At 39.7% G+C, this 15086-nt stretch overlaps 1 protein-coding gene across 1 annotated transcript in view; it reads right to left on the bottom strand.

Annotated features, from left to right (window-relative positions):
• Window positions 1–5319: 5319 nt before the first annotated feature.
• The window catches only part of si:ch1073-456m8.1 (uncharacterized), a 92527-nt gene continuing 82760 nt past the window's right edge, over window positions 5320–15086 (bottom strand). The window contains exon 4 of the mRNA XM_051672369.1: window positions 5320–5409. Coding sequence (XP_051528329.1) covers window positions 5335–5409 — 75 coding nt within the window. The 3' untranslated portion in view covers window positions 5320–5334. The remainder of the gene's footprint in view (window positions 5410–15086) is intronic.

The raw sequence follows: 15086 nt of genomic DNA on the forward strand, positions 1-15086 counted from the left end.
CATGATATTTTCCCTCAAGCAATTACAGGAAAAATGTATAGAACAAAATATGCCGCTTTACATGATCTTTGTGGATTTTACGAAGGCCTTCGACACTGTCAATAGAGATGCTCTCTAGAAAGTCCTCCGGAGAGCTGGCTGCCCCAAACACTTCACCGACCTTATCACTGCCTTACACTCTGGAATGAAAGTGTCAGTCAACATGAAGGGTGAGACCTCAGACCCATTTAAAATCAACAATGGTGTGAAGCAGGGCTGTGTGCTAGACCCAACACTCTTTTTGATATATCTCTCTGCTGTCCTGGCCCATGCTTTCAAAGGCTATGAAGAGGGTATGCGCATACAGACAAGAAAATGCGCAGACTTTCTTAAAGGGAATCAGCTCAAAGCAGCCACAAAACCAGGACAGTAGTAGTATGTGAACTCATGTTCGCTGACGATACCGCCTTTGTAGCCCATACTCACAGAGATGCACAGGATATCATCTTTCATTTTATAAGGGCAGCCAGAGCCTTCGGTCTGAAGATCAATATCAAGAAGTTGGAGATGATGTACCAAGCACCTCCTGGCTCAAATGACATGGGCAGCCAAATTTAGATAGATGGAGAAGACCTTGCGCAGGTGCATCAGTTTAGGTACCTCGGCTCCACTGTCAGCTGTGACAACAAAATGGATGCAGAGCTGGAATTACGGAAATCAAAAGCCTCAGCAGCCTTTGGAAGACTAAAGGACAGGGTCTGGCAGAACAGACACCTCACCTTGAGAACAAAATGTACAGTATATCGGGCCATTGTGCTCCCAACACTTCTCTATGGGGCCGAATCCTGGACTGTTTACAGGGCTGCTGCTCACAAGCTAAATGCTTTTATGATGAGGCAGCTCCGGCAGAAAACAAACATCAAATGGTGGCAACACATACCAAACAACTCCATCCTTGAGCATGCAACTTTACCAGGCATGTATGAACTCCTTGCCCAGCAAAATCTGCGTTGGACTGGTCATGTCATCCGGCTAGACGACCACCGACTACCCAAACTAATCCTGTACTCACAACTTCAAGAAGGTTTCGCAGCAGAGGCAGACATAAACTGCATTACAAAGACACTGTCAAACGAAACCTAAAAGCAAAACAAATTCCTCTCAACAGCTGGCAAACTCTCACCAAAGACAGAAATTTGTGGAGGAAACAGATTCACAGGATGTCTTCATCAGACACGATGGACAGCTGAATGAATGATATTTATATATATATATATATATATATATATATATATATATATATATATATATATATATATATATATATTCCTAAACAATCAAAATAGTCTCTTCAAACTGGGCAGGAATGAGGACACTGGGGGCCCAGAGACAGCCAAATTAGTGGGGTCTGAGAGATCTTTTCTACCAAAAGATTAAACTATTTCATCACAACTTTATCAGTCAAGGGCAGTTGGATATGAATATTAAAAGATAAGATAAACAGTTTGTTTTGAAGCTAAATGACAGCAGTCCAGTTTTTGTGTTTAAATATTTATATATATTTATGGGACACTGGAGGCCTTTTAACAGATAAAAAACACTGTATGGGGGTTCAGGGATATCCCCTGAGAGAACATTTATAAAAATGTAAAAGTCTGAATGGACCATTTTTATATTTTCCTTAAAGTGAGAATGTATTAACAACAAACAAACAATTTACATAACAACAATGAAGCATTAAAATACTGTTTGCATAATAAGTATAAATAGGCTTTCCTTGCCATCCATGATGACATCTAATTTTCACAAAATTAGAACAAAAATCTGCTTATTATGAAAGTTTTGTAACATGCTGATTAATAAAGCTAAATTTAGACGGGGGAAAGAATTTTAAAGTCTAAAGTTTCCACGTTAACGTTTTTGATGTTAATGTTTTTGATGTTAAAATTCCACACCTGCAACTCGTATGTACAGTAAATTAGGCTTTATGCGGCACCTCACGTCTATAGTGGGGAGAAAGGCAACACGAGCGGAGCTGGAATAAAGCGTGCAGCGCTGAACGTTTTTTATTCCCGCTCTTGAGAGAAAGATTTCTCTCTAGCGCTGAACGCACTTTATTCAGATTACTTCTATTGAGTACCCCTGCTCTACACCTTTCTTATACCTTATGTCCAGGACAAACTCCTGAAGAATGAGGGACCACCTCATTAACTGCAGGTTAGAGTTCGCCATACGTGATAGAAAAACAAGGAGATTGTTGTCAGTGTAAACCACAATTGGAGTGTCACTACCAGAACTCATGCAGACCTTGAAATACTGAAGGGCTAAATGTAAGGAAAGGGCCTCCTTCTCGATGGTACTATTGGCTCTCTGACACTTGGTAAACTTCTTTGAAAAATAACATACCGGATGTTCAATACCAGCATCATCTTCTTGTAGTACCGCACCAGCCCCACAAGCACTGGCATCAACCTTTAGCTTGAAAGGTAGAGTGAAATTAGGCGCAGACAGAACTGGAGCACTACAAAGCAGATCCTTTTCTCTCGGTACTCAGGAGGTCTGTCAGTGGAGAGACTACTGAAGCAAAGTTTCTACAGAACCCCCTGTAGTAGCCGGCCATCCCCAAAAAAACAACGCAGTTTGCATTTATTGGTTGGAGTAGGAAATTCAACAATGGCAGTAATTTTAGCTTCAACAGGATGGACCTGGCCTTGACCAACCAATTTGCCAAGGTACACTATATTGCCAAAAGTATTCGCTCACCCATCCAAATAATTGAATTCAGGTGTTCCAATCACTTCCATGGCCACAGGTGTATAAAATGAAGCACCTAGGCATGCAGACTGCTTCTACAAACATTTGTGAAAGAATGGGCCGCTCTCAGGAGCTCAGTGAATTCCAGCATGGTACTGTGATAGGATGCCACCTGTGCAACAAGTCCAGTCGTGAAATTTCCTCGCTACTAAATATTCCATAGTCAACTGTCAGTGGTATTATAACAAAATGGAAGAAATTGGGAATGACAGCAACTCAGCCACGAAGTGGTAGGCCACGTAAAATGACAGAGCGGGGTCAGCGGATGCTGAGGCGCATAGTGCGCAGAGGTCGCCAACTTTCTGCAGAGTCAATCGCTACAGAACTCCAAAGTTCATGTGGCCTTCAGATTAGCTCAAGAACAGTGCGTAGAGAGCTTCATGGAATGGGTTTCCATGGCCGAGCAGCTGCATCCAAGCCATACATCACCAAGTGCAATGCAAAGCGTCGGATGCAGTGGTGTAAAGCACGCTGCCACTGGACTCTAGAGCAGTGGAGATGCGTTCTCTGGAGTGACGAATCACGCTTCTCCATCTGGCAATCTGATGGACGAGTCTGGGTTTGGCAGTTGCCAGGAGAACGGTACTTGTCTGACTGCATTGTGCCAACTGTGAAGTTTGGTGGAGGGGGGATTATGGTGTGGGGTTGTTTTTCAGGAGCTGGGCAGAGATTTTGGACAATTCCATGCTCCCAACTTTGTGGGAACAGTTTGGGGATGGCCCCTTCCTGTTCCAACATGACTGCGCACCAGTGCACAAAGCAAGGTCCATAAAGACATGGATGAGCGAGTTTGGTGTGGAAGAACTTGACTGGCCTGCACAGAGTCCTGACCTCAACCCGATAGAGCACCTTTGGGATGAATTAGAGCGAAGACTGCGAGCCAGGCCTTCTCGTCCAACATCAGTGTCTGACCTCACAAATGCGCTTCTGGAAGAATGGTCAAAAATTCCCATAAACACACTCCTAAACCTTGTGGAAAGCCTTCCCAGAAGAGTTGAAGCTGTTATAGCAGCAAAGGGTGGGCCGACGTCATATTAAACCCTATGGATTAAGAATGGGATGTCACTTAAGTTCATATGCGTCTAAAGGCAGATGAGCGAATACTTTTGGCAATATAGTGTATGTAACGATTGCCTTTGCAAACTCACATTTAGCAAGAGTGTCAAACAGGCTTCAAACAAACATTTTAACACCAAATCAAGAGTGTTCAGATGCTCTTCCCAAGTCAATGAGTAGATCATGACGTCATCAAGATAAACCTCACAATTTTGTACCCCTTACCAAATGCAACAATGTTATATTGCAGGAAATTGTCAGGCATAACAAAGGCAGAAATTTCTGAAGCTCGAGATGTTAAAGGTACCTGTCAGTAACCCTTCAGTAGATCTAGTTTAGTAACAACCCTATCAACACAATCTTCCATTCTATGAAGGGGAAAGGAGTCAGACTTAGTGACATTATTTTCTTTCCGGTAGTCTGTACAAAAGGGCAGGGATTTGACAGGCTTAGGTACAAGCAAACATGGCGAACTCCATGGGCTTTGTTTGTTTGTTTCTTTCATTTTTTACGCCATGCCAGCTTCTATGGCTATATTCATGGCGGGAACCAGGTTTAGTTATTCAAAATAGTTAAATAAGTTAAATGAGGTGTTTAAGATTCTCCATGGGCTTTGACTAGACACAGTAAAATCGTGATGTAACATATGCTCTACCTCAGTTTTCATTATTTGATACTTGTGTGAATTTATTCGGTATGGGTGTTGTTTGATAGGATCACACTCACTTACTTCTATATCATGACTAAAGACCATGGTTTGAGAAGGGACATCACGAAACAGTGTGGGATACTTCCTGATCAATTTGGATAACAAAATTTGGCAACCTCACACAGGAGACTTGGGCATCTTTGACCACCAAACCATCTATTTCAGGGGTATACAAGGATAGGAGTTCAGCAACAGCAACAACTGAAATGGGCTCAACAAGAGGTGACAGGTAAGTTTTGGCTATATCTTTAGCAACATAAGCCTTCAAGTCAAGTCAAGTCATTTTTATTTGTATGGCGCTTTTCACGACACACATCGTTTCAAAGCAGCTTTACAGAAAATCATGCATTAACAAAAAATGAAACTGTAATATCTATAAAGTGATCATTGTGTAGTTTGATTAAATATGATTGTAAATTGTGTATACAAATTTAATAATAATTGTATTTTAGAACCGCTGTGAGCAAGCTGAAGGGGACTGTGGCAAGGAACACAAAACTGCATAAGATGTTGGTAATTAAATGATAGTCTATGTATTCCATTTCAAAAGTGTAGTCCATCAATAGACAAAGGTGATGCAGGCAGAGATTAATGAAGTGCATCGCAGTTCAGCCGGCAGGTCATTTCGGTGAGGTTCAGTGGGGTCCATCCTATGTCCAAGGTTCAGGCAGTGGCATATGAAGTATCCGATGTCTTACAGTTGGAGTTGGCATCAGTTCATCCTCTTAAGTCCATCATAAAAGACTGAAGTGATGTCTGGCTAGCACCGGCGGCATTTAGTCGTCATCACTCAGACACACATAGCAGTAGAGTGTGACACCAAGCAGGAACGGAGCTGGATCTGGCCGGCTCTGGTAACCCCGAGGTTGAGACATAGAAACAAATAGAATAATATTAGCATAGATGTCATTTAATTTTATGCAGAGTTATAGATCATGATAGATGTTTCTGGTTCCGGCAGACCTAACTAAAGCAGCCTAATTGTGAGTTGATGGATAAATTAGGTGTATGCCTGACTAAATAGATGAGTCTTTGGTCTAGACTTAAACTGAGTGAATGTGTCTGCATCCTGAACAGTGTTAGGGAGACTATTCCATACTTTAGGAGCCAAATAGGAAAAGGATCTACCTCCTTTTGTGGATTTTGATATTCTAGGAACTATTAACAAGCCAGGATTTTGTGATCGTAATGAATGTTATGGAATATAGCATGTCAGAAAGTCACTTAAGTACTGTGGAGCTAGACCATTCAAAGCTTTGTATGTAGTTAAAAGAATTTTACACAATAACAACGAAATTTAACATGTAGCCAATGTAACGATGATAAAGTGGGGCTAATATGATCATATTTCTTGGTTTTAGTCAGCACTCTGGCAGCTGCATTTTGAACCAATTGAAGTTTATTTATTGAACTTGCTGGACATCCTCCCAGTAATGCATTACAATAATCTAGTCTTAATGTCATGAACACATGAATTAGTTTTTCGGCAACAGAGAGCATGTGTCATAACTTTGCAATATTTCTGAGATGGAAGAATGCTGTTCTACAAACACTGGAAATTTGATTTTCAAAGGACAGATTGGTATCAAATATAACATCCAAGTTCTTCACTGTAGAAGACGATGTAACAGTACATCCATCGAGAGTCAAATTATATTTAGTGGCTTATTTTTAGAGGTTTTTGGTCCAATAATTAGTACCTCTATTTTGTCGGAATTGAGTAGAAGGACATTTCTGGCCATCCAGTCTTTGATTTCATTGATACACTCTGCTAATTTGGAGAATTGTGAATTTTCCTTGGGTTTAGAAGAAATATAAAGTTGGGTATCGTCAGCATAACAGTGGAAACTTATTCCATGATTCCTGATAATATCTCCCAGGGGAAGCATGTATAAGGAGAAAAGCAGAGGCCCTAAAACTGATCCCTGTGGCACTCCATACTTAACTTTTGTTTGATTTGACAATTCCTCGTTTAAAGATACAAAGTGGTAGCAATCTGATAAAAAGGACCTAAACCATGCTAATGCAAGTCCACTAATGCCAACATAATTCTCCAGCCTATTCAAGAGAATGTTGTGATCTATTGTATCGAAGGCAGCACTAAGATCTAAAAGCACGATCAGATGATAAGAGCAAGTAATTTGTAACTCTGAGAAGTGAAGTCTATGTACTGTGATGGGGCCTAAATCCTGACTGAAATTGCTCATATATACCATTTCTCTGTAGAAATGAACATAGTTGAGAGGACACTACCTTTTCTAGTATTTTTAACATAAATGGTAGATTTGAAATCGGTCTGTAATTAGCCAATTCTCCAGGATCAAGCTGTGGCTTCTTAATAAGCGGTTTGATAACTGCCATTTTAAAGTTTCTTGTGACATGTCCTAAGGATAGGGAGGAGTTAATAATATTAAGAAGAGATTCTGAAGGGGGGCCTGGGTAGCTCAGCGAGTAAAGACGCTGACTACCACACCTGGAGTTGCAAGTTCAAATCCAGGGCATGCTGAGTGACTCCAGTCAGGCTTCCTAAGCAACCAATTGGCCCAGTTGCTAGGGTGGGTAGAGTCACATTGGGTTAATATCCTCGTGGTCACTATAATGTTGTTCTCACTCTCGGTGGGGTGGGTGGTGAGTTGTGCATGGACACCGCAGAGAATAGCATGAAGCCTCCACATGCACTATGTCTCCACTGTAACACACTCAACATGATAAGATGCACAGATTGACTGTCTCAGACACGGAGGCAACTAAGATTCATCCTCCACCACCCGGACTGAAGCAAGTCACTACACCACCACAAGGTCCTAGAGTCTTCTCCCAATTTGGTATGCCCAATATCCCCCCCCCCAAATAAAAGAAGAGGTTCTGAGATTACAGGGAATACCTCTTTTAAAGCTTAGTTGTATCGGGTCTAACATACAGGTACATGTTGTGGCTTTTGTTTTTTTTGATAAGTTTTGTTAGCTCTTCATGGCCTATGACAGTGAAGGATTGAAGCTGCTTGTGAGGAAAATTATGCAACACTGTTTTCTGAGGTGCTGTGACAGTTGATTGTATAGTTCCAATTTTATTTCTGATTATTTAAATTTTATCAGTGTGGCAGCGAGGGCGTGGTAAAGCGTCCGTCTGGAGAGAGAGAAAGTGGTAAGGGCGCTTGCACCTGAGCTAGATTATGTGTAACACCTGTCTCTAATTCCAGTGAGCATGGGGAGAACGGCATATAAGAAGCCACGCCACCAGCAGAGAGAGAGAGAGAGAGAGTCTGGAGCAAGGAAGGCCACGGTGCTCCTGAAGCTGCTACGTTTAATCTGTTATGTTTGTGAAGCTGATGTGTTTAAGTTACTATGTGCCTGTGAAGCTAATTAATTTAAGTCTGCATGCCTGTGAAGCTGATGAGTTTGTTGAAGTTGTAAAGCATTGAATTGGCCGATTAAAAGTCCTACATGAGCCTGGAAAAACCTGCTTCCCTGTGTTCTCCTTCCCTTCTGTTTGTGAGCTGTTACAATCAGTAAAGAAATTCATGAAGGCATCACTATTGTGCTGCAATGGAATATCTGGTTCAGTCGATTCTTTATTCCTAACCAATTTAGCCACAGTACTGAATAAACACCTAGGATTGTTGTGGTTATTTTCTCTGAGTTTGCTAAAATATGCTGACCTGGCAGCTTTTAGTGCCTGTCTGTAGCTACAGACACTATCCTTCCATGCACCACGAAATACCTCTAATTTTGTATTCTTCCACTTGCACTCCATTTTCCGAGCTACTCTCTTGAGAGCATGAGTGTGATAATTGTACCATGGTGCGGGGCTTTTTTCTTGAATTTTCTTTAACCGAAGGGGGGTGACACTGTCAAGAGTGCTAGAGAAGACTGTATATTTATTTTCTATTACATCAAGTTCTTCTAGGCTTTTTGGCTTACTGAGTATGTGAGACAATTCTGGAAGATTATTAGTTAAGCTATCTTCAGTGGTCGAAAGAATAGTCCTACCTGAACGATAGCGTGGTGTAGATTGAGTGACATTAGCTGATCGCAGCAAACAAGAGACGAGGTAATGATCTGAGATGTCATCGCCCTGCGGTAGAATTTCTATAGTATCAACATCAACTCCATATGACAGGATTGAATCTAGCGTATGATTGTGGCGATGAGTTGGTCCTGTCAATTTGTCTGATTGAGAGAATATCGATAAATGCTAATCCCAATGTGTCATTTTCATTATCTATGTGAATGTTGAAGTCACTAACAATTAAAGCTCTATCTACATTAACTACTAGATCTGATAGAAAATTTGCAAATTCACCAAGGAAATCTGAGTATGGCAGGGTGATCTATATACTGTAGCAAGGGCAAAAGACAACAGAGATTTTTTATTTACACTGGCTGCCAAAAGTTTGGAATAATGTACAGATTTTGGTCTTATGGAAAGAAATTGCTACTTTTATTCACCAAAGTGACATTCAACTGATCATAATGTATAGTCAGGACATTAATAATGTGAAAAATTACTATTACAATTTGAAAAAACAAAAAATAATTTTCAGAACTTAAACTAGTTCTTATCAAAAAATCCTCCACGTGCAGCAATGACAGCTTTGCAGATCCTTGGCATTCTAGCTGTCAGTTTGTCCAGATACTCAGATGACATTTCACTCCACGCTTCCTGTAGCACTTGCCATAGATGTGGCTGTCTTGTCGGGCACTTCTCATGCACCTTACAGTCTAGCTGATCCCATAAAAACTCAATGGGGTTAAGATCCATAACACTCTTTTCCAATTATCTGTTGTCCAATGTCTTTGTTTCTTTGCCCACTCTAAACTTTTCTTTTTCTTTTTTTTTTTTAAAGTAGTTTTTTCTTTGCAATTCTTCCCATAAGGCCTGCACCCCTGAGTCTTCTCTTTACTCTTGTACATGAAACTGGTGTTGAGCGGGTAGAATTCAATGAAGCTGTCAGCTGAGGACATGTGAGGCATCTATTTCTCAAACTAGAGACTCTGATGTACTTATCCTCTTGTTTAGTTGTATCTGGGCCTTCCAAATCACTTTCTGTCCTTGTTAGAGCCAGTTGTCCTTTGTCTTTGAAGACTGTAGTGTACACCTTTGTATGAAATCTTCAATCATTGTATAGCCTTCATTCCTCAAAACAATGATTAACTGACGAGTTTTTAGAGAAAGCTGTTTCTTTTTTTGCCATTTTTGACCTAATATTGACCTTAAGACGTGCCAGTCTATTGTATATGTCCTGACTATACTTTGTGATCAGTTGAATGCCACTTTGGTGAATTAAATTACCAATTTCCTTCCAAAACAGCAAAATCTGTACATTATTCCAAACTCTTGGCCACCAGTGTATATCTGACGGTGTCACATTAAGCATATAAGTCCAAAAGACTTAACTTATATCCCGTCCTCTGAGTAACACCAAAAACTGTAAATTGTAGCAGCACCTCCTCCTCGACCCTTCAGACGAGGCTCATGTTTATAACAATAACCTGAGGGAGTAGGTTCATTTAAACTAATATATTCATCCGGTTTAAGCCAGATTCAGTCAAACAGAGCACATCCAAACTGTGATCTGTAATAATTTCATTTACAGTTAGTGTTTTGGTAGAAAGAGATCTAATGTTTAGTAGCCCTTCCTTTATATTTGTTTTTTGATGTTTGACCTTTTTTCTAAATTATTTAGTGATGGGGTTTGTGTTTGGTAGTTCGGGGAACAAACACAGTCTCTATATGATATCTAGGTAATACAGTCTCTATTTGTTGTAGTTTATGTGACCTGTGTGATGTCTCAAGGCAGCTAGCAGACGTTCTGATTAAACAGTTTGTCTGCTTCCTGACCTGGGTCCCAATTAGACAAATACTATCACTATTAAGACTATGTACCAAATTACTAGAGAGGACAGCTGCACCTTCCGTGGAGGGATGGAGTCTGTCTCTCTTTAGCAGGTCAGGTCTACCCAAAAACTCTTCCAATTGTCTATAAATCCTATGCTATTCTCCAGACACCACTCAGACATCCAGCCATTCAGTGACACTAATCTACTATAAACCTCTTCACCACAACGAGCAGGGAGGGAGTAAGAGCATATTACAGTGTCTGACATTATTTTTGCAAGTTCACACACCTCTTTAACATTATCTTTAGTGATCTCCAACTGGCAAAGCCGGACATTGTTAGTGCCGACATGAATAACAATTTTAAAAAAATCTACATTTAGCATTAGCCAGCACTTGTAAATTTGATCTAATGTCAGACGCTCAAGCCCCGGAAATGCATTTAACAATGGTGGCTGGAGTCTTTATTTCCACGTTCCTTACAATAGAATCACCTATTATTAAGGCTCTTTCAACATGATTCTCAATGGGTGCATCACTGAGTGGGGAGAATCGATTGGAAACCCTAACAGGAATGGGAGAGTAGTGTCGCTTTGCTGAGAGAGTATGCCGCCGAGACGTCACACAAACACCCTGCTGCGGGGGCTCTAGAGCCAGAACCAAAGTGTGTGTGTTGCTTGCTGTATTACCCACATCCGAAACAGTATCTACCGGCTTCTCTTTCTCACTGACCTCCACTAGTGTTCGGATGCATGTCTCTAACTCATTACTCTTCTCTGTCAGCCTGACTAATTCATTACATTTTTCACAAGTGAATCCCTCACTGCTGATGGAAGAAGCTAAGTACACATGTGGCATGCAGTGCAGGAAGAAATAACGTGAGCGGATGCCATGACTTACTACAATTGTTTGTTGTTGTTGGTTGTTCTTGAGCGGCGAGGGTTTTAGATCGATGTAGTTCCTGATCAGCAGATGTTTGAGATTGATGCAATAATCCGTGTAAAACGGTTTGGAGAAGACGAATGCACGCAGTCGAGATGCGAAATGTAGACAAGCGGGATTTATCCCAGTTAACTGTAACAGAATTTTTCATTACAACTGTGGAAGTTGTAGCCAAGAAAACCATGGATAGCACGGATAGTTGGAAACAAGTCATGGGTATGTAAGTATTTAGAATTGGACTAAACTGAAAAATTAGCTGTCATCAAATGAGTGATGATCACTTACTGTGCCTTTATTTTTTATATTATTTATCTGTATAATTATTTTCAACATCTGAAGTACCTTATTTTGTTGTGGATGTCCCAATGTGGATACAGAGAGCTGAATAAAATAATCAAATTATATTTTGGTTGGAATTTAAGGGCAAAAAAAAAAATTTATTGATTGTGTAAAATAGGCACATAATATCGGAATATCGATCGCAGGCCCCTGATTCAAATCGTATTGCGGCAGACTTTGAAGTATCGGCAAATATTGGATTGTAGGCCAAGAGAATCGATACAAGATCGTATCGTGATGAAACATCTGATTTACATTCCTACCTACTACGCAGCGATTGAGCTTCAAGCTGAATCGAAAGTTCAATTTTTTATATATATAATTATTGATATTTAGACTCCATAGAATCTTTTGCCACTGGTTTTGTCCCGATCGGACGTACGGCCTAGGACTAGTTAACAAAAGTAGGTTTTGAAAAAAATCTAATATGGCGAAAAATTTTTCATGACGGAAATGAAATCGGAGATATATACGTTTTGTATGGGGCTTTTTTAGCATTTTTTATTTTTATTGGACTATATTACCTTCATATCCATAATCTTGACAAACCTTTTATCGTTTGAAAGCTACAAGTCTCTAGCTTCTAAATATGCCCACAGTTTTGCGATCTGAATGACATCATTACAGTAATGCATTAAAATACAGAAAAAGTGGATTTTAAAACATGCAACATGTGAGAGGTATTACTTATCTTTTATATCTTCTGGTTTTGATCTGATTGGATGATGGCAGGAAATTCAAGCATACAATCCATGGCAAATGTCCACGATTGAAAGCAGGCTCAACCATTTTATCCAAAACAGCGAAAATTGAGGAATAAACAGACTGATCATCCATTACTTGCGTCATCACGTAAATTTAAATGTCTATTATCAATAAAATATTGATTATAAAACGTATTTTATCAATCAGCATCGATGTCTTGAGGTCTCCGCTATTCTGGTGAAACTTCCGCATTGTTTGAGCCCACCCATGAGTCTCTCAGTGATTCACAGGCAGAGCTGTCAATCAAACCAGATCAAAGGCTCCATGGCCTCTCCAAAATGCGCATTGGCTGTTTCAGTGAATAGATCCAGCCAGTGGATCGCTAGTCAAGATTTGATTGACAGGTCATGTAGCCACTGGTATGATGTTTCTATGGTTACAGGGGTTGGCCTTGCTCATTCCAGAACAGTGACGTCATTCTAGTGTTTGTTTGGATAGAGAACCTAAGGCCACCATTACGCTCTGAGCTTTCTTCCATTTCTGATGACTGATCGGAGCCAAAATCTAACTGCTTTAGCTGCTTCTTTCAATGGATCTATGCAAAAACACTACAGTCTAGCTAGATTTGAGTACTTTGGAATAAGTTCCATGCAGTTTTGAGGAGAAATAAATGCCAAACCGGCAGGAGCACATATTCTGTGTTTGGACTCATAGCAGCTATAGGGCTAAAGCTAAATGCACAGTCTGTTAACTAAAACATTGAAAGGTGCCTTAATTTTCAAAAACATCAAGTTATAGGGTGGACTTTATCGACTGCCCTCTGCAAAAACCAACATTGATAAAGTGCCTTAATTTTCAAAAACATCAGGTTAGGTAGCACAGAGATATGGTATATTTTTAGATTTCTGACTGTTATAGTGCACCAAGAGGAAGAGGTATCCAGTGTTTTTCATGTGTCCTCAGATTGACCTCCTACATGACTGTTTTAAATTTGGTGATGATGTATCATTCCCTTCAAAAGTTTTAACCATTTAAGAAAAAGTGGCCATCCCCACTTTGTACATTTCGGCATACTGTTGCAACAGTGCATCAAAAGTTCAAACTTTTAAAAAAATAATTTTTATCAAGATATGCAGATTTCCTCATAGACCTAGTTGGAACCTTGGACAAATACACTGCATGCAAAATTTCAAGTCATTCGGACCAACGGTTCCATAGTTAGATCTATTTGTAAAATTTGTATTATTAGTATAGCGCCAAAATGATTATATGTCCTCATTTTGATCCCCTACAGATTTGTCTCAAGTTTGGTTGAGATTGCTTATTGTGTTCATCAGTTATAGCCTTATAAGTGTTTTAGGCTCCACCCACAAGATTTCATTGGTCTATTATAGCCATGCAAAACATGAAGTTCAACATGCTTTTGATAATTATTGATATAGGAACTCCAAAGAATCTTTCTGGTTTCATTTTGATCAGACAAAAAAAAAAACTTGGACTAGTTCGCAAAAGTACGTTTTTCAAATGATTGATGATGCTAAAACAATGATTTTATTGACATCAATAGTTCTTGAGGCAAAGTTTTTCATGGTGAGAAGACCTATCTAGCTACATGAATTAGTAGTGTATTTGTTAAACACGGTGAAACAAACAGCCATTTCTGTGCTCGAAAATTGTGATAGTGCCTCCCGGTGGCCTTTTTTTTTTTTTTTTTTTACATTTCATACAGGTGTCTGTGACCCAGAGTCGAATAAGCCCATGAAGTTTGGATTCGATTGGCTATTGCTAACCTTGTCTAAAAGCATCTGATTATTAATTGGCTGATGGCGGCCATATTTTTTGAGATATGCAAATGTCCTCTTAGGTATTGATGGGGTGCTGGACAAAGAGGCTACACACAAAATGTCAAGTCAATCAGGGCAACGGTGTCATAAAAAGAGCCATTTTCATGTTTTTTCAAATTACACCAAGTGGCCAATCGCTGCCAATTTTTATGTGTGTCCTCATAATGATCCATTACATTAGTATGTCAAGTTTGGTGAAGATATCTATTTCTGTTCAAAAGTTATAGCCATTTAAATAAAATTGGCCACTCCTACTACGGAAATTTTGGATAGGGGTGGCCATCCTGAATTGAAAATTCAACATGTTTTTGATAATTATTGATATTGGGACTCTTTTTTCCATTTTTCTGCACTGGTTTGGTTCCGATCAGTCAAACGGCCTAGGACTAGTTTGCAAAAGTAGATTTTATGAAAAATTGCAAATTGTGATTTTTTTTAAATGAAATCGGAATCCAATGATATAAGGCACTTGAGTGTGTGACATATGGTTCAAATGTTAAGGGCATTTTTCAAATTTGATTTTTTTATATCTCTGTAGAGCCACCGTGTGACTGACTGGGGCAAAACTTTGTGTCCACCATGTCAGCTGGAGTACTACCATCCCTGAAAGTTTCAGGTCTCTAGGACTTACGGTTTGGTCTGCATGATCAGTTTTGTGGCAGAATAATAATAATAATAAATATAGCTGCAAGCAGCGATTAATGGAGTTCAAGCCTTTAAGGTCCTTTAAGTTCATATGCAACAGATATAAAGTATTAATTAAACAGCCTGTTAACAACTAAAACAATGTTAAAGTGCCTTAATTTTGAGAAACATCAGGTGAGGTAGCACAGAGATAAGGTTTTTTTTACATTACTGGC

Source organism: Myxocyprinus asiaticus, chromosome 35 (genome assembly GCF_019703515.2).
Source record: "Myxocyprinus asiaticus isolate MX2 ecotype Aquarium Trade chromosome 35, UBuf_Myxa_2, whole genome shotgun sequence".
NCBI classification, from domain to species: Eukaryota; Metazoa; Chordata; class Actinopteri; order Cypriniformes; family Catostomidae; genus Myxocyprinus; species Myxocyprinus asiaticus.